The sequence below is a fragment of the Columba livia genome, chromosome 2 (assembly GCF_036013475.1).
Source record: "Columba livia isolate bColLiv1 breed racing homer chromosome 2, bColLiv1.pat.W.v2, whole genome shotgun sequence".
NCBI classification, from domain to species: domain Eukaryota; kingdom Metazoa; phylum Chordata; class Aves; order Columbiformes; family Columbidae; genus Columba; species Columba livia.
The window spans coordinates 69234596-69255154 of record NC_088603.1 but is presented as its reverse complement, the minus strand read 5'-3'; the positions used below and the strand labels follow the sequence as shown (position 1 = coordinate 69255154).

Below are 20559 nucleotides of genomic sequence, written 5' to 3'. Positions count from 1 at the left end.
ATTTACACTACTTTTGCATTAATACAAATCCATTCACTTTGAAAGGGATTTTGCTCTGGTTCACACTCAAATAATGAGGTCACTATCTGTAAAGTTCTCCTTCTCCCTCAGCTCACAAATCTTCATAAATAGAGAAATAGAAATGTATATGACCAGAAAAAGTCCAGACGCACACATGCACATCCCTCTGCCATTAACACAAGTAAGTAAAAAAGGGTCCAGCTCGGTGATTAAAGATCCCTTTCTCCCCATGTGGAACACCACAGCCTTGTGCAGGTGATTGCATTGTGTCCTTGACCGTGTCCTTTTACTGTAAGTTTCAAATGTGCCTGATTTTTTCTGCCCAGTAGAAGCAGCAGAGCTCAGTCTTGGGTGTTGCCCAAGAAGGATTGTGTAGCATTAAGCAATTTCAACCCAAGAAACTGCAGCTCACACGTCATAAAAATAAACTGCAAGGTGAGATCTCAGGTGAGCTGTTCCCTTATTGTGAACAGGCATTGCACTGACACCTACAGTAGAGCGACTTAAGAGTCTGTTAGCAAAGCTGTTTTCCCAACTATTTAAGAGTTGAGGGTGCTCTGGGCAGCCCAGACATACTGAGAGACCCTCATGCTTAGCAGCTCCAAAGGAATCTCTGCAGTGGCTTAAGAAAGAGGCAGGGCAGTTTGTTAACCATTCAGTTTTAATTAATCGCTTTTAGAAAACTGCTCAGTGTGATTGTCCCTCACTGGGCCCTTTGGTTTAATGTACTGAATACATTTTGTGTAAGTGTATGTATATATGTAAATATATGTAGATTTATGGCTATACATGAACTATGTGGTATAAGCTGTGCATTTCAGGACTGTCTTTCACAGCCAGAGCACTGGCACGAGAGTCAGTGCATCTTTTTTCTGGGTCACCTTGAGCTGGTTGCTCTGTCTCTGAGCTTTGCTTGCCCCAGCTGCTGTGTGGAGATGGAGACACTGCCCACCACTCCCATGGGGTCTAGAAGAACCTGGAATTGCCCTGCTTGTAGGTGTCTGAAGCAAAGGCAGGGCAGCTAAAAATAACACACAGTAATAGTTGTATGACTTCAGAGGAAGAGAAGCAGCAGCTTTTAGTCTGTCTTACATTCAGGTGTCACCTAAGAATGAAAAATGCACAGTAATGCTAAAGTTTCATAATGTGCTCACACCCTTGGCATTTTTTCACATATAACTCAGTGCAGCATTCATCACACCCCACAAAGGGTTACAGTGAGTTTCAGTGCTGTGAAATGTGCGGGTGATGTACCTAGTTTGGTTTTTCTCCATTTGCGAACGTGAGAACTTACCTTAGATTCGTCTTATTTCGTCATGCAGACCTTAACATTTACTGTCACTTCTTTGCTTTTAACCTGCACCCAGCACACCAAGGAAGCCAAATTAGCTGTTTAAGACCCAGTGCAGCACTGAGGGAAATACCAGCAGTGAATTCACATTGCTGGCAAAAGGACTGGTGCCTCCATGGCTCATGGTGCTCTTGTGCTCTCGACTCTGAGGCATCAGCCGGGCACAGCACGTTTCAGTGCATCAGCAGCCACCTGCCTTCTCCTTTGTACAAACCTGCTAATCACTTAGATTAGCACAAACCCAAAAGCCGACTAATGTCAAGAGCTGACAGAAGCTGTGAAATAGAGCCAGTCATTTTGTGAAAGCCCTCTGCCAGCTTGGAAAGCTTATAGGAGCTACTGCTTCCCTCATAGCCATTTAGGAACACAGAGCTTAATTCACAGGATTTGATATTTTGTTGGTGTCATCATACTCCATGTAATAAGACATTTTATTTTTTAAAAACTTCCATCCTAATCTGGGCTGTGTCTGAAAATTATAAAAGATGAGAATTGCACATATAATATCGGTGATTCATCCTTAATTCATGCTGTTGTGAGAAAAGAAGCAGTCGATGCAAGTAAAGACAGAGTCTCACCCTTATCTTTGAAATTTTGGGGTGGGGTCATAATATTTCAGCATAAAGATTATTCCCATAGTCAGGTCTTAGATTTTAAACACCTGGAAGCAGAATTCTGCTGTGCTATCTAAGTAATTATGTGCTAGTGCATACAAATCTGCAACTTCTAGCACTGGGACTGTTAAGGAAAAACTACCCATTTGAAATCACATTCAAGATGAGTTGTAGGATAGAGAGAAGCCTCACTCATAGCGTAACCGTGATTATACTCTAACCATGGTATAGCAGTTTGGTTTGCTTGTTTTTCTTAAAAGCTCATCTATGAATTGCAGTGTGTATTTGTCTTGTAGGTGACTTAGGTGTAGGGATGAGGGCTGCAAGCTGAAGAGGAAGTCCCGTTCTGCTAGAGTGAAAAATAACATTTTTAAATCTATAGGTGTTTCAATCTATGTTATTATGCCCTCTGGCTTTTCTGACATGGTACTGTAGCTCACAGATAGGTTTGTCCTGTTGTCTGAAAAAAAAAAAAGGTTATGCCTACTGTGTATGCGTCATGTTTTTTTAAAAAAGGTCCCCAAAACCTGTAGTCTGAGTTCAGAACAGCTTGCTAACCCCACTGCATACATGCTCTTTGGCTGGCCTGAATGTTGATATGTAAAATGGGGCTTTTCTTGGGAAGCTTTTGGAAGAAATAGGAGGAATGTTGTGTGACAAACACACGGAGCAGCTCACCCCAGGAAGCTTCATGTCTCCTGTAGAAGAAGGTGGATGTAAGGAAACTTGTCTAGGTTTAAGAACTTTGTGGTATTCATAAGTTTCTAATTTGTTCATTTTCAAACCAACAAGGAGATTTTTCCTGATTCCTGTCCCTGAGCATAGAATCACAAAATAGTTTGGGTTGTAAGGGACCTTCAAAGGTCATCCAGTCCAAGCCCCCTGCGATGAGCAGGGCCATCTTCAACTAGATCAGATTGCTCAGAGCCCTGTCCAGCCTGGCCTGGAATGTCTCCAGGGATGGGCCATCTACCACCTCTCTGCGCAACCTGGGCCAGTGTTTTACCACCCTTATTGTAAAACATTTCTTCCTCATGTAGAGCCTGAATCTCCCCTCCTTTAGTTTAAAATCATCACCCCTTGTCCTATCTCACAGGTCGGGCATCAGTGCAGCTCTGCACACTCTCTACATGAGGTGTTTGAACCCAGTTCATGAGTACGTGCTCAGGGCTATCTGTGTAAGGAGAGCAGCCCCACTGTCAATTCTCATCACAACTATGTTTTCTAAAAAGAGGAGAGGCAACTATCTATGCCAAGAATAAGCATACAGGGATTTAAAGTCAGGGGCAGGATAGGGTGGTGAAGCTATCTTGCATCAGCACCTAAGTGCCAGAGAAAGGTAGGATTTCAGGGATCTTTTTGTGATCTCACAAATTTTTCACCCTCCACTTAGGATCCTGGCTCTTTTGAATCGTAATTCTCCCTGGAAAATGAAATGCAGGGAAATGAGATACTTATTTTGGGAGGAAGGTGGAATTGCATGTCAGGATCCAGGAGCCTAAATAGCTTTCCAGTATAGAGTCTCGAGCATTTTCTGAAATATTTAGACCTTTCACTATTCACAAGGGTGAAGTATTGCAAAATACACCTATTTCTAATGAGGAGGAATAGCGTGATATACTGATACTATTTTTCCTCATATATCACGATTACAAATGTTTCACTCTAATGGTGAAACTTTTGCAGCTAACGTACAGCCACATGCACACACATATGTAGCGCCTTCTTCAGATACACTTGTGTAATTGCTTTTGACACTAAGCAGCATGCTGTGCATCCAGGGAGAACTGATCCCCCCTGAAAGCCAGTTCCTGTCCCTGGCCATGCAACAGGCTGTACGATATGTGGACTACCAGCACACTACCGTTTCTAATCTTAGAGAAGAGTTTTGTCTATGGCTGCCTGTTTTGCTGTGGAATTTGAAAGAAATGCTTTGGAACAGTGAAGATGCTTTCTTGATGTGATACTATCCACCCTTGCAATTGTTTTTCTGGTGTTGTGGTATGCAATGTAAACTTAAAAGTCAAATACACTGTGACACGAAGTTGAGCTGCAGTGCACAGTGAAAAGTTCAATGAGCACTAGTCACAGAATCACAGAATCACACAGAATCACAGAATGTCAGGGATTGGAAGGGACCTCAAAAGATCATCTAGTCCAATCCCCCTGCCGGAGCAGTCATCATCCTCTCTATATTTTCTGGAGGTAAGGACAAATCTGCAGAATATCAGAATGGTAAGAAAAGTCAGCTTTTGCACATAATTGAGGGCAGGAGCTGCTCAGTGCCTTTGCCTGACTCTTCCCAGGCAGCACAGCAGCACATGCAGCAGCTCAAGGCTGGGGAGCATACAGCCTCTGCACATAGTTTTAAAGTTGTGTTGTGGTCTTTGTCTCTTCCTGAGACTTCGGTGCACAACGAGACTTCGTTGCATTCCATCTCATTTCTGCCGGGGTGACCAACCTCAGCCAGGGACTGGGGTCTCCAGCCACAGCTGCTTCCCAAACAACAGTGGGCTGCTCAGGCAGCAAGGTGGGAGATGATATTCAAGGTGCTATAACAAGAGGTTGTCTCCCAAGTAGCAATTTTGTGAAAGACTGATTAAAAAAATGGTAGCGGCAACGTCTGAACCCTCGTTATCATAAATATGGTTGTAGAAAATTAGTCCCCAAGCAGCAGTCTGCAAGGAAAAAGTGAAGTCCTGATGTCTTTTTCCACTCCTTCCTCAAACCTGCAGCTGAGTCAAAGGCCCACGGTAGAAGAGCTACGTGAGAGGAAAATTCTCATCCGCTTCAGTGACTACGTGGAAGTGGCAGACGCGCAGGACTACGACAGGAGGGCAGACAAACCCTGGACACGACTCACAGCCGCTGACAAAGTAAGTGGAGCAACTTCAGGAGAGCCATGATCTGAATAGCTAGAGCAGGTCATGGCAAACAGCATCCTTCAGGGTGTCAAGGAATAAACCTCCACCTGAGTTCCCTTCCCAACACACCTGTGTTTTCTTCCCATTCACAAGGTTTGTTATTTGAGTCATAAATCTTTGGCAAGAAGGCTCCTATATGTGTGAGACACCAGGAGCAAGCCTAATGGCATTGTGCCACTTAGAGAGGGGATAATATGAAGCCCTTTGAGGAGAGGTCCCAAACCCTGTTGCTTCTTTGTTGGTTTTGGTCTTGCCACATAATGCTGCCAGCTGAGAGCTCCCGCAAGACCAAGCAGAGCGGTGTGATGGCAGCACTTGCCAGAATTGCTGTGCCAGGACAGAGCAGGCCTGGCTGCACAAATGGCAGCAGGTCAAACAATTGGCAAAAGCGCCTCCCACTGAAGCCAGGAAACTTCTCTCTAGTGTATTACAACAGGGGCATTTACTCAGGATTTCTGCCCCATTCCACAGAGTATTTCAAGCACTAAACTGAGATCACATGAGCCCTGAAGATGAAGGAAGGCTGTGTGTTTGGTATTGAGTAGGCTGTCCTGAGCACCAGTGGGACCTTACCTAAGTGACATCTCTGGTGACAGCACTGGTGGCAGGGAAATTAAATTGCTGGCAAATTATAACAGTAATATCCTGAGGGTCTTAATGGTGCCTCAGGAAGAAGACTTAAACATTTTATGGCCACTTTCAGAAAAACAGACTATGAGACTCATCCATGACTTTAGTCTATTTGCTTTGTGGGACTCATGCAGCAGTGGAGACAGTGATGTCCAATTAGAGACAGGAGCAGGATTCCTGGCCATGCCGCTCACTGATGGTGCTCTTGGTTTTATTCACAGAGGAAAGGGCAGCCTGTTCTACTTGTATAATTTTATCAAAGGACTTGTATAGTTTTGTGACCACTGGTTTTCTTCTTGACAGAGGGCTTTTTTAGTTTAGCTTTGGATAAGTTAATGTAGCATAAACTGATCTGAAAAAAAAATAAAAACAAAAACTTCCTCTAGATTGTCCACAGACCATATTATACTGGGTTAAATTAGCTTTTCCCATTTTACCTCACCACGTTAGACAAGACCTTATTCAACTGACTTGGTTATATTCTCCCAGTTGTTGATGTGGGAAGGAATGTAGATGAGGGAAGGAATAAATCCCAGTGTAGATGAGGGAAGGAATAAATCTCCCACTGGTTCTGCAGCCTTTGAGAGATCCCTGTCTGGGATGAGAGGCATGGAGAGACATCAGCTGGGAAAAGAGAAGATTTGGTATCCAGAGAGGTCCTTCCTCACCCTATGAAAAGGAGGAGTATTAAATACCACTATCAAGGGTAGCTTGGTAAAGAATTCAGTATTAAGGCAAAGTACTTTTAGGTTATTTTTTCTTATTTATAATGCATGTGCTAAGTCCATACACAGACCAAAGGGCTTAAGTTCTCCAAATGAACCTTTTTCTCAGCAAAGCAGAAGAAGAAACATTTGCCATTCTAATATTAATGTCCCTTATGACATAAGGAAGCAGGTATCTTGGTTTGGGGGGTTTGGGTCAGTATTCTGATTTCTGCCATTCAGATCACCTGTTTTTTCCCACTACCATGTCCGCTGTTGGAAAAAAATAGCCAGACAAATTGGAAGCAACTTAAAATGCCTGACAAAGCTGCGACATCCTGTAAAAGATTATTTTCTTCTAGAGCTTTGATTCAATAACCATCTTCATTGGTCAGCACAGGCTAGATTTATTGCAAAAATAGATTTTAGTAATGGACTTCTCTCTTTGTCAGTAGATCTTGCTCTGTGTGCTGGATGTAGGGAACTGCCTTCAGTCCAACTTCATCTTTACCATTTCTGACTGTTAGGGGAATAAAAAGGGCACTTCTAAATCCCTCCAACAGAAGAGGGATGCAAGGGGGAACAGATTTCAGACCTGTTGAGAGCCGGCAGCCCACGTGGCCTCTTTCACAGTCACTTAAGCAGCAAATTGGTGTGCTGAAGGTAGGCCCTTGAGCTGCTGCATTGCTGTCGCTCTGTCCTGATAGATGGAGGCAGAGCCTGACAGGCATTTCTAAGGTAAATAAAAAGCCAAAGCTGTGCAGAAGGAGCACAAGGGGCCTTTTCTGTAGATCACACTCACAAAATCTATCACTAAGGACTTGTCAAGGCAAAGGTGGCTGGACCCATGGCTGTTGCAAAAGCCCTCTCTTGGGCTTGTGCTGTTCATACGAGTTTAGATTTCCTTCATCAAGAAAAATTCCTGATAGAGAGGAGTATCGCCAAGTGGAGCAGCCACGTGCAGCCACTGCTGCTGGTGTTTTCAGCATCCCATGGAAAGGCAGCAGCACACAGCTTGGATCCCTGGGAGCGTTTGGCCACACCAGCCACCTTGCACCTCTGCTTCACACATTCCTAGTGAAACCCACTTATGAGCTGCAAATATCTCATGGCTGTCATAAGTCTTGATGTTGGGGCTTGGGACTTGAGCCCATTCTGCTAAGCACCCTCTCCACCACAAAACTGAGTCCCTCCAAGTCACCCCTTGGGGTGTTTTTTTTTATTTCTTCAGTATTCCTCTTGCTACCGTCACCCCTGGTTTTCTTTTCCCTCGTGGACAAACCATGGAGGCTGTAGGTATCTGGTCTCCTGCTGGTGCTGAATACGACTGCCTGTGGCTGGTTTTCTCCTGGATTAGTGCCTTGAATCAGTTCAGCAAATGGCACAACTGGGTCAGAAGGGAGGCGGAGGGCAGACAGGAGGACAATGAGCCTGGCTCTCCTCTTTCCCTACCAAGTGAGCTCAGCCACTTCAGGTAACTTCACCTGAGGAAATTCAGGACTGCATAAAGGCAGGAGGCATCTCAAGTACGAGTCTGGTGAGATCCAGGCCCAGTTTACTCGCAGTCCAGCTCTGAAACAGACTGCAGTGTTTGAGAAACTCCGGTGCGCATTTTTGTCTCATGCTTATGCTAATTCGGATTTTGTACATTAAAGTTTCTATGTAATAAGCCAGAATTGGCTTCTGTATCTTGCATTGTCTATGATACATTTTCAAATTGAGCCATTCAACTGCAGCATTTATCTGTTCACTTTATGTGATTTAGAATGTGTTTATCTCTTTTCCTTTTCACATTTGAAGTCTTTTTATATGTTTTTCTTTCTCTCTCTGATAAAAGCTTCACTTTTAATACACTGTTTTGAGAACAAAGTGAACTTATTTTGATCTCTCTCATTTATACATTTATGAGTTTATTTGTCCTTTGCAGGCAGCCATTCGAAAAGAGCTTAATGAATTTAAAAGCACTGAAATGGAAGTTCATGAATTAAGTAGGCATCTAACAAGGTAAGCTGAGATGATTGAATACTGTTTTTTTTTAAAAAAAGCAAAAAACAACCAGCAGCTGTTTCTCCAACACCCACTGAACACACCATGAGATCTAAACAACATTTAGAATTAGGGGCTGTAAAAGAAAGTTACACAGACGACCTCATGCTGCCTTCTTAGGTGGCGGTATGCAGGCACATGCCATCTGTTTAATAAAGTGTAATCTCCTTTTATTTTATTTTTTAAATCCTCATGCTCTAGCTACATGTCTGTTCTTCTGATATCAAAAGTAAATAGTGTGTATGTGTGAAGGAGGACGACAGGGAACCTCTTGTTGGGCCAATATGTAGCCAGGTATGAATGAGTGTATGATCATACCCTGCTGAGCGTGTGGATGTTCCAGGCTACACATGTCCCAAGCACAGATCTCTCAGTCCTGCCATAGGTGGTGCAGTGGCAGCATAGTATTCGAGAAGCACTATTTTTTATGCTTTTAGAATAATTTTGGTTGGAAAAGACCCTCAAGATCGTTAAGTCCAACTGTTAACCAAGCTCTGGCACTAAACCATGTCCCTAAGAACCTTGTCTAAATGTGTTTTAAACACCTCCAGGGATGGTGACTCCATCCCTTCCCTGGGCAGCCTGTTCCAATGCCTGACAACCCTTTTGTGAAGAATTTTTTACTAATATCCAATCTGAACCTCCCCTGGTGCAACCTGAGGACATTTCCTCTTGTCCTATCACTTGCTACTTGGGAGAAGAGACCAACACCCTCCATGCTACAACCTCCTTTCAGGTAGCTGTAGACAGCGATCAGGTCTCCCCTCAGCCTCCTTTTCTTCAGGCTAAACAGCCCCAGTTCCCTCAGCTGCTCCTCATCAGAATTGTGCTCCTTATTAGTCAAAAAGATAGAGACAGAATGAATTATCCATGACCCCAAACTACTAACCCTCCTCTCTGACAGGCTACAGCCACAACATGCTGGGGGTGTGGACACATCCCCTCATACAGCCTGTGCTGAGTCTGCTCTGGCTTTGATGCTGAGATGAGCTGAAGTCAGGCCTTCGCAAATCAACATTAACCACCACTCATTGTTCAATGTTAAAGACAAGTGTTAGGTATTGAAGACAAATGAGAGTGAGATCTGATGCAAAACTGGAGCTGCCCTTGTATCAATACGTTCATCAGCTAGGTGTTCATAAAAAATGCAGTTAATACTTCAAAAAAATTACAGACAAGCTTAAGGAAAAATTAATTTTGTACTAGAGGGTTTTTTATGTGTATAAATTAATAATTATATTAAAATTCACCACATGTATTATGCATCTATTCCCTTGCAGAAACGATGTCCCTTCTGCTTCCTAGTATGTGCTAGCATGTTTGCACTGGGGTTTGTCATAAGGGAGTGCTGCTGGAGACAAGCTGGCTGCCTTTGAGCCATGAGGTCTGGAAGAAGCTTTAGGGTGTGAAGTTGGCCTAGCTCTGTTGACCCCTGTGACTGAGCCTTTGAGGGATGTTGGGCTCATTCCTTCAGGAGAGTGGTCACAAATTCAGAAAGGATGAGGCTGTTTTAAAAGGAGGTGTTGTTACAAGGAGTTGAGCTCCACTGAGAGCTCCACAAATTTCCATAAGGCCTTTAGCATCCCACAAACATAGCAGCTGGTTTAGTTTTCCATAAGTCTCTCCAGCTGCTTGGCTTTTGCAAGTTTTTGGGCAGTATTTTGCTTCTTTTTCAGTGTTGGGGTGAGCAGTCAGCCTCTGAGGTGACTCGGTTTGTATTTGAAAGCCACTGAGGGGCTTTGACTCGCTAAGTCTGTACCGGGCATTCTTAGAGATAACAGCTAATGTAACAGAAATTGGAGTAAGGATTTGTCTGAGTCAGCAGGACCTACTGGTTAGACAAGTGGCCTCAGGAAATACGCACTGGAAGGAAGCATGCTTAAACAAAATAGAGCCATTCCCTTAAACAAACTTAGATAAATCACCATTATAAAATCATTAGTGAGGTAATGAGCTATTCATGTCATTAAGCAGTGGCATGAGCTGAGCAAAGAATGTGAGCGTTGCTTTACTAGTGGGACACATTAATTAATTCATGATGGAGTGAAAAAAAATCGCAGCTTAAAAAAAAATATCTTTGCAGATCTGACAAATGCCGGCATCCTGACACTGGGTTCACTTGCAGAAAGGGTCGTCATTTTAGCTTGAGTTGTCTCTTCAGACACTGACATTGAGGAATAATCATACTTGAACTCTATGTAAATCTTTCTGGCGGAAGAGCATAAGGTTTGTCTGAACCAGACAATTTTTTGTGCGATCAGGCACGGTGTTATCTGAAAGAGGACTAGCTGATCTGAAATAACTCACTCAGGGATCTAATAGGATGGACTCAAAGTCTGTCCTTGGTAGATTTTGGTGCAAACAGCTGATGCCTGCGACCTGTGAATCTTGACAGGGACCAAGGACATGTGAGTGTTTGGGGTCTGCAATGCCAGCACAGCTATGTCAACGCTGCATGAATTGAGCTGCCTAATTGTGTCACTGTAGCAATTAGTGCTCATTTTTTTTTTAATGTACAGTGTGCATGTGAGGATATTATCTTACTGTTTCTCTTTTTCTTTTCTCCCTCGGGTTCTAGGTTTCATAGACCGTAGCAGTTCAATTCTACCTGACTACTATGCCGTCTTCAAAACATAACTAAAAGGAACCATAAGTGCTGGTATTATTCACTTCCCTGTTACGTACAATGTAAATCTTCTGAACTGCCTTTTTTTTAAGAAAAAAAAATAGTAGAAAAATAAATATTAAAAAAAAAAAAAAGGAAAATTGTATTTACATGTGATGGGTATTGCAGCATCATCAGACCTGCTGGTTCAAGCTTCTATAACAGAAAATACCCCTGGTGGGAATTGTGCCAAGACTTGGCATCCATCTGTAAGACTTTCCTGGCATGTGGACTTGCCATACACGTTCAAGCTCAGCTGGCGGTGCATCCATCCCACCTTCAGGCACCCCTCATCCTGACACGGCTCCGTCAGCAACTCCAGAGAGCCCAGAGATGGTGTTCAGGGAATCACAGGCCTGGGTGAAGTCCCCAAAAGACCAGCACCTATGGCACTAAAGCACTTATACCAAACACTCCCTACAGGCTCCGAGCACCTTATGAGGACAGAGAAGGAGCAAAACTCTGCGCCCAGCTCATCTGTGACCGTGCATGACTAGAAAGGTATTTGTTTGTCTGGAGAAGTTCACGGCCAGTCAATAGGCACCATTCGGCTCCCACACAGAAAAAGGCATCGCCTGTGAAGAACAGGACTCCCCACTGAAGGCTGGGTCAGTTCTAGCAACTGTCTATTTTTCATCTCTTTCAAGTATAATTTTCTAAACCGAGTTGTGAACCCATCAGCCGTAAGCAACAAGGACGTCGAGGACAAGCAAGCAAAACCCATCTCTTCATGGTCACTGCATGGCATTCACTCAGCTTCTAGTATGTTTTCACACCCAAGCCTTGTGATTGTGTGAGAGCTGACGCACGCCCCGCAGCAGGAAAGGCCGGGATTCCCATCCAGGGAATGTGTGCAGAGGAACACATGACAGGAGGAACTGGGGGTATGGTGAGGAGTATCTGTCCTCTCTGTATCAGGTGTTTCAAGAACTGATCCTAAAGGTGTACTGAGAAAAACATGACAGATCACGTTACCTGGCCTGACAAAAGGAGCCTGGTGCACTGGTATGGATGGATGGTGGGACTTGTCAGTGGTACCCACAGCTGAGGCATAAGGACAGCAACTCCGAGGTGTTCTGATTTGGTTTTAATTCATTTTTATTATAGTGGTTTAACATACAGACTAGTAGAGCTCAGAGAAGCTGGTCACTCTGGGCCTGATTTACCTGCCAACCTACGCGTGTGCTTAACACTATGTGAGCACACAAACAGCCTCACTGCATTCATGAACATGTCTGACAAGCTTAATTGAAGGTGGACACATGTAAGTGCTTTTCTGACCTTTGGCCAGCACCTCTCAGAATCAAGTCCTTAACTAGTATAATGCCAGCAAGCTGGGGCAAACATTGTTTGGGATTCTTTTCCAGCCCTAACAAGAAACGATTATGCCATGTTTTGGGCCACTGGCCCAAAGCACTGTAGCAACATTACTGTAAGAAGCTCCAGATTATTACTTCAGGACAATGGCTATTTTGCTTTGACAGTTTGAACAGAGAGGCCAAAGTTTTTTACTACAGTGCTATTATTTCTATTATTTTATATATATTTTTTTTTTCCTTTCTTGCTGTCTTCCATGCATCTATCCACTCTCCTGTGCCCTCTCTCTACTCACCAGTGTCAACATTGCCCTTTACTGATTGAAGGCCAAGAAGCCTCACATGAGCATTTAATGGCCAATGCTGCGTAATGCCAACACTCCTGCCTCTTCTCAGGCCTCTGTTTCATTCTTCTGGTCACAGGAGTAAAGCAAATGGACATGCACGTAGCCCATGGAGTTGCTCTAGCATCCAGCCCCCATAAATGACACTGGTAGTCAGGCTATCACAATCCATTTAGCTTAGTGATGGGACTCAGCACCTCACAGGTTTGCTCTCAATCAGAGACAAGTGAAAGCATTTCATACTCATCTGTGGCCATCCTTGGCATGCTATGGATAATTAGCTGTTGAGTAAGAATTGAAGATGCTACCAGCTGGTTTCTGGTGCATGGCTTTTTGGGGCAGCACGCCTCTGCTGTGATGCACTGCCCAGACTGGGTAATGATTTCTGAAGAAACACACACAGTGATCCCTGTGTCTCCCGCTCGCAGTTGCTTTAGATACAAGTTTATCAGTAGTCAAAGCCTGTAACGTGCAATGTTATCAGTTCAATGCAGCAAAGACAGAGCACCAGGAATACACTGCTTTGGGGTTATTTTCATGAAAAGCTGGGGTACTTGTTTCTAAATGCATTCACATACATGTGCATGCATAACAAGACTGCATCACAACTTTAAAAAGGGAAAAAGAAAAGAAAACCAAACCTTTTGAATACACACACATTGCATTAGGAAGGACCTCTGCAACGTAGCTGTTCGGCAGAGCAACAGGCCCTCATGTTCCCAGTATGGATCCCATACCTGCCCTGGCAGTGTAGCTTAGAAGAGAGGGTCAGTGTGAAAGGAAAGGAGACCATCCAAGGAGCAGCGGTGATGAAAACCAAAGGACTCAGTAAGCTGGTAGGAAGAAAAATGAGATTTGGGGTTTTTTTTCCATTTTATTAAAATGAAGAGGAAAGAGGTGGAAGTAGCAGACTGCTGTTGTCAGTGCGTTGTTGGTGCTAGAGCCCCCAGGACAACGGGTGGGTGCTGCCACTGTCCCTGGGGGGCATGGCCCCTTGCAGCACCCACCCCTGCCTGTCTGGGGGCCTAAATCAACCCTTGGGCACTGTTTTTGCCATGTATCAGCCAAATCCTGGGTGACGCCCAGATGTTCCCCAGCACCCTGCCAGATGGGCCCCAGGCAGGTCCCTCCTGCCCACTTAGCAAATTGTCACATTCTGCCTGCCTCAGGATTCATCCTGTCCCCAGGGCAGCTACGTGCAGTTTGGCTTTTTTTCAATGTTAACTCCTGGCTGAGCAGACAACAGGACACAGTGGAAGAACTGCCATATTTCTCCCGAATCGCAAGCAGAGCTTACTACTGAAAAAGGGGGAGAGGAGAAAGAAGCCATATAAAGTGTTTGGCACTGTAGTAAGCATCACAGAACGGGCACTTCATCTGGTTTTAGCTTCAGTGGGTCTGGGTATTTTGCAAAGTTACCCTTTGGCAAGGTGTTCTTCAACAGTCTTTCAGTACTCAGTTTGCACACCCACCTCTGGCATCCATGGGAAGTTGCAGCAGACTGGGAAACAGCTAGTCTTTCTTTTTTTAAAAATATGTATTCTTGAACACTTGTCTTCTCATGTGTGAAAGCCATCTCTACCACGGTAAAGTGGTTGTGATTCTGTTGGGGTGGGGATTACATGCAAGATGCAAAGATAGTAACATTTCTGCTAAGACTAGGTTAGCACTGCAGTTAACACCAGCCATCCTCATTCATATTAGGAGGAGATTAATAGTAGTAATAAAGAAATTACATCAGGTTTAGAGATTGGAAAAATCAACACAGAATGAAAAAATGACTGTTCCAATCATCCATCTCCAGGGCTGATAATGGAGATAATATTCTAGAGTCAAGGAATAAAAACATTTTGGTTATAATCTGCTGAATCCTGATGGGATATTCATACCTTCAAATGTGCAAGTAATGTGACATCTGTTCTACAGCCTCTGGAAAGATGAGGTGGAAAACGTGGCGGTTGGGGAGGTGTCAGGAATTGGAAAAAGCAATTCCAAAATGTCTAGACAAAAGTTTTTGATGAGGAGGAGACATCGCGCTCTCACCCATGCCCTCGCCAGCAACAGGCTACAGGGACCTGGCAATGTATTTGTGACTGACAGGGCAGGCCAGATTTTGTGTCTAGACAACGCCTAGAGCGCCCTTATTAGAAGAGAAGGAGGGGCAGGGGGAAGAATATAATAGACTTTCGACTCTTTTATGTTAACTGAATATATTTAGTGAGCCCATAACACATATATTTCAGCCTAATGCTTCTATGTAACCACAGGACTTTGTCATCACTGCAACTAGTCACCAAACTCACCCTTCGATATTTCTACAGTGCCGTCTGTACCGTGGAAACACTATAAACCTATGGGGGGAGCACGTCCAACACGGCTAGCGAAAGACTGCGCTCACAAAAATAGGTGGGCAAGATGGAAACCCACAGTTACATGTGAACAGGGGCTCCCTAATGTGCCTGCAAATAAAAACCACTTTGTATAACTAGCCATGGGAGATGACTAGGCTAATAAGAAAATCAGGAAAGAAGAAGGGGGACAGATAATTTTTCCCAGGTGTTCAGTCTGCTCGAGCTTGGAACAACTTCTGTAAACAAAGAGGAGGTGACGGGCACATTACCTGCTTTCCCGTGTGTCCCAGTTACTCCTGCACCAGTTGCATTTTCCAGTTGATATCCAAGTGTATGTATATAGTTTGTCTTTGTATAGGAGTGAGTGTGGTGGCTGTCAATCATGTGCTCTTCCAGTATTGTAATTTAACAGATTATGGCTGTATGAAAATTATGTAAATATCTAGAAAAAAAAAATTAAACTGGATCTCTATGTCCTAGCTTTTGTACATACTGAAACTGCATGCTATTTAAATTATTGTTTGTCTCTGATGTATGCAGTTTCTTAAAAAAAAAAATCATTTAAAAAAAAAAATAGCAAGCATTCCTGTGCCTGTGTATTTTATCACCTTGTGTCCCAGTGACTGGTAACGTGACAAACGGAGGCAGTCGAGGGCACCAGCCCTCCTGCTGCCAGCCAGGCCCAGCACTGCAGCCTGGCAGCTGCAGTGACACAGTGCGTGCCCGTGGTGCGCCCGCCCCTCAGCGGGGAGCAGAGCTCAAGCGTGAGCCTTACCGGAGCAGATCAATGGGACGTTGCATTGGTTGAGCCGCCCATGCCGCCCCTGCAAGCTGGTTCAGCAAAGGTGGGCGAAGGAACACGACTGGTAACTCAGCTGCTAAAGCTGGACACACCACCAGGTGAATAATAAAGAACAAAACAGTCTGCACTAAACACCCCCGCCTCCCCAAAAAGCATTTCTCCCCACAGTGTTGTCAGTACAGGGCAAAGTCTTGTCAAGTGCCTGCTGCCAGAGTCCATGTGCAGTGTTTGCCAACTCAACTCTCCCTTCCCTGTCCACAAGTCTTTGTCCAATATGCAACATCCTGTGGTTACAGAAAATGCTGCTCTGTAGTATCACAGAATCACAGAATGTTAGGGATTGGAAGGGACCTCAAAAGATCATCCAGTCCAATCCCCCTGCCAGAGCAGGAACACCTAGATGAGGTTACACAGGAAGGCGTCCAGGTGGGTTTTGAATGTTTCCGGAGAAGGAGACTCCACAACCTCCCTGGGCAGCCTGTTCCAGTGCTCTGTCACCCTCACTGAGAAGAAGTTTCTTCTCAAATTTAAGTGGAACCTCGTGTTCCAGTTTGAACCCATTACCCCTTGTCCTACCGCTGGTTGTCACCGAGAAGAGCCTGGCTCCATCCTCGTGACACTCACCCTTTATATATCTGTAAACATGAATGAGGTCACCCCTCAGTCTCCTCCAAGCTAAAGAGACCCAGCTCCCTCAGCCTTTCCTCATAAGGGAGATGCTCCACCACTCCCTTCATCATCTTTTTACCAATAAATGCTCCTGCTGCTCAGCAGAGGAGCCACACCTGCACCTCCAGCTACTTTCATGCCACCTTTTCATCTTTTTTTTGTAATCTTCCCTAAGTAGCTTCAGTGGCTGCACAGCATTGCAGGTTGTGACATACTGCAGCATCTGTGTATGGAAAAAAGGGAGGAAAAACCTTCTTCACAAGAAGATGCAGGTACCTTCAAACACTCTCACTAGCCTTCTGCAGAAAGGACACAAGGTAGCAGCTCTGCTTAGGCTGTTCAGTTTTCATCATGGTGCAAAAATTCTGACCCAAATAAACAAGTGGCACCTCGCATCCTCACTGTAACTGGCAGATGGAAGCAGCTCCCTTCCCCTGATGGACACGTAGACTTCCAATTACACAGAAATGAAAGGTCCGTAGACTTAACCGACCAGATTCTGCTCCTTTCCATTGCTGATGCAGAGATACAACAGAGATACAGAACTCTGGGACTGGGAATTTTTTGTTTGTTTCCATTTGGGTAAGTATTCACTGACTTCCTTACAATCTTTTTTTGTGTGCATTTGTATGTGTTTCCATCCCAGCAGCCAACAAGTTTGTAACTATCCAGTGAGATCTGGATAAATACATGAAAAAAGAAATCCTAGTTTTTTTTATTACAGATCCCCTTCCCCCACAACTAGCTGCAGCTTCTGCAGCAGTATTATATAGTGGGGGTTTTATGTTTTAACTGAGGCATTTCATAAAACTGGTCTAAGGAACGAGACTCATGTCTTCAGTGAAGTCCATGTAATTACTAGCAATCTAACTGCAATCTAACGTCACCTTTATGCAGGAAACAAAGAGGAGGGCTAAAAAAAAAGAAATCAATTCTCTATTAAATAGGCAGCCTCTGGTGAGCAGCTCAGCAAGAGTGTTTGTGCCACCTTTACCAGTGGCTTCAAACCACCTCAGAACAACTTAGGCGATCAGGCCCACAGGAACAAGTGACAGCCAGGTGCACTCTGCAGTTGCTCTCTTGCAACATTCCCTCTTAAGGGGATATAAGCTACAGCAATTTCTATTCTAACATCTATTTGGTAAGTGTCAAAGTTTTACATACACAGATACTCTATCTCATATCTCTCAGGGTTAACGTATCTGTTTAACAACCAGCTTAGAATGTAAATGTACTCTGGCCTGGTGAGACCACATCTGGAATATTGTGTCCAGTTCTGGGCCCCTCAGTTCAGGAAGGACAGGGAACTGCTGGAGAGGGTCCAGCGCAGGGCAACAAAGATGATGAAGGGAGTGGAGCATCTCCCGTGTGAGGAAAGGCTGAGGGAGCTGGGTCTCTTTAGCCTGGAGAAGAGGAGACTGAGGGGTAACCTCATTAATGTTTACAGATATATAAAGGGTGAGTGCAATGAGGATGGAGCCAGGCTCTTCTCGGTGACAACCAATGATAGGACAAGGGGTAATGGTTTCAAACTGGAACACAGGAGGTTCCACTTAAATTTGAGAAGAAACTTCTTCTCAGTGAGGGTGACAGAGCACTGGAACAGGCTGCCCAGGGAGGTTGTGGAGTCTCCTTCTCCGGAGACATTCAAAACCTGCCTGGACACATTCCTGTGCAACCTCATCTAGGTGTTCCTGCTCTGGCAGGGGGATTGGACTGGATGATCTTTTGAGGTCCCTTCCAATCCCTAACATTCTGTGATTCTGTAAAACCCAGATCCATACACATGTGCACATGCCTCAGAACTGATCTCCAGTCCAAAATAATAGCCAAAAGGCATTTTTTTTTATTTTTTTGAGGGGAGTGGGGAGAGGGTGGAAGAGAGACACATGCTGACCCCACTGAGCAAATCCCACAAAGGCACTGGAAGCTCGTCTGTGTGGCATAAAGCGGCCACCCTACTCCTGAGCAGTGTGAGCTGACAGCTGCTGGTGCGTGTACAGATATCACCACAGCTGTTAGGGCAAGATGCAGGTAGTGCAACACCTCCCTACAGCCACACCAGCAAGCATTACCTACAAATTGTACAAAATTGCTTGCAAAATTCTTCTCCAGGTGGCAGAATGAACGAAAGCTTGGCCTTTCAGTACATTTGTGCCATATGGTGAGGAGCTCTGGTCCTCAGAGAGGCATCATCTTCAACTGAAGTTGCCCCGTAGGGTGATGGAAGTTGATCTCGTATCCACAGAAACCTGTTCTGTATCACTGCTACTTTATCAGCCTCTGATTTACTGTATTTCAGCCACTTCTGTCTCCATACTCTCCTGCTTTTCTTTACATACTCTAAGGCCCCTTAACTAGAGTTCAAATCACTCATTTTTCAAGCATCATCCTCTGACATCTGCCATTACTTTTCTTATCTGGAGTTTCCATCACATTTGGACGTCAGCTGGAAAAGAACCAGTGCATGCACAGACATGCAGCATTGCTCTAAACCCCTCTGGAGAGAGAGAAAGTACTGCTCGAGGGGAGACCTGGACCAAATTAAGCTTATTTTTCTTTTTTGCAAAGCCCACGAAGCTATTCAGCAGGGGGAGGCATGAGGGGGAGCTTTCATTCTCCAAAGTGAATGTTTCACTGTTGTCTCTATTGTCTCCAGGGGAAAAAAAAAAATACAGAAAAAAACAAGGAAAGAAGGGGAGAAAAAGCAACACACACACACAAAAACCCACAAAACAACAACGAAACAAAAAAACACACCACACATACCACACCAAACTCAAATTTAGCTGCTATTTCTATATGAATAAACAACCATGCAGCAAGCAATTATATTCTCGGCCAGTCAAGGACAAATAATGTAAATAAAGACAAAATATCTCATTTTCAAGCTTCTCAGGAAAGACAACCATCAGATGACTTGTTACCACACTCGGGCTGCAATGACATGGAGCTAACAGAAAACAAATAGCAAAATTAACTCTTTCCCCACATTACTTAGCCAGGGATTTCAGCAGGAGGCTCAACTACGTGCAACTTCAATCTGTGCAAGGAACTAGCAGTCCATAGTAGGTAGATGACCAAAGTTGGACTGCCCACTAAAAGTGCCCAGCTGGACACGACAAACATTGCGTTTAGTTAGAGAGACCAAAGAGCAACTGTTCCCCACCTGTGCTGAACTGCAGGATGGTCACAATTGCTGGAGACACAAAACAAGGCTTCCCAAATGGTGGATTCTGCTCTAGGTTGGGACTTGAAAAGCATCGTGCCTCAACCTCACCCTGACCATCACATGCTGGGGACAGTAGAAGCTCACATTTTGCAGTTCTGCTCTCTTGGGAAGTCGGTCCTAAGCTGAAGCTTTATGTTCATCTGAGCAGACATCACCAAGTGTTAACTCAGCGCAAGTTAGCCAGCTTTATACTTTCAGTCTTTTGGGAATTCTGTAAGTTTTCTTCATGAACTGTATCCCTCATAAATCCATACGGAAAGCTTAGAAATGGCTCCATCAAGATATGTATAAATGTCTCTTACCAGATCGGTGAAGGAAGCATGGTGTTAAACCACTATCCATTCTCTAGAGAACTCCACTCCTTCAGCAGAGCCCAGAACAAATAATGCATTCCATTAAGGAAACACTCCCACACCTTCTTTGTATGTGAAACTGAAAAAGCCCCTCACAAACTTCAGCTGACATTAAAGTGGAGCACTATTTGAGGATCCATCCCATATATACTGAAATGTTCAAGTACAGTTGCTGTTGCTTATGTGGAAACACTAAGATTTTTCACTGAAGGTGACCGAACGCTAGCAGAGGTTGCCCAGAGAGGTGGTGGAGTACCCACCTTGTAGACGTTCAACAGCCACCTGGACGTGGTCCTGGACAAGTGGCTCTAGGGGGGCCGGCTTGAGCAGGGGTGTTGGCTGGACCAGAGGACCTCCAGAGGTCCCTGCTGACCTCGACCGTTCCGTGATTCTGTGGCAGCAGATCTCTGCCTCTCATCCGTGCAGCTCCAGGGCCTGCCTATTGATGGAGAAAGGCTTTTAATTTAAAAACTAAACAGTCAAACAGTAATTGCAGGAACACCCACTGGCAAGTCTGGAAGTAATAACACTAACTGG

The 20559-nt window shown here is 44.5% G+C and overlaps 1 protein-coding gene across 12 annotated transcripts in view; it reads left to right on the top strand.

Annotated features, from left to right (window-relative positions):
* PHACTR1 (phosphatase and actin regulator 1) overlaps nucleotides 1-15549 on the top strand; it is a 333399-nt gene extending 317850 nt beyond the window's left edge. For all 12 annotated transcript variants that reach the window (XM_065052406.1, XM_065052404.1, XM_065052402.1 and 9 more), the window contains 3 exons: nucleotides 4722-4862; nucleotides 8172-8248; nucleotides 10869-15549. In XM_065052406.1, the coding sequence (XP_064908478.1) occupies nucleotides 4722-4862; nucleotides 8172-8248; nucleotides 10869-10884 (234 nt within the window). In that variant the 3' untranslated portion in view covers nucleotides 10885-15549. The remainder of the gene's footprint in view (nucleotides 1-4721; nucleotides 4863-8171; nucleotides 8249-10868) is intronic.
* Nucleotides 15550-20559: the final 5010 nt, after the last annotated feature.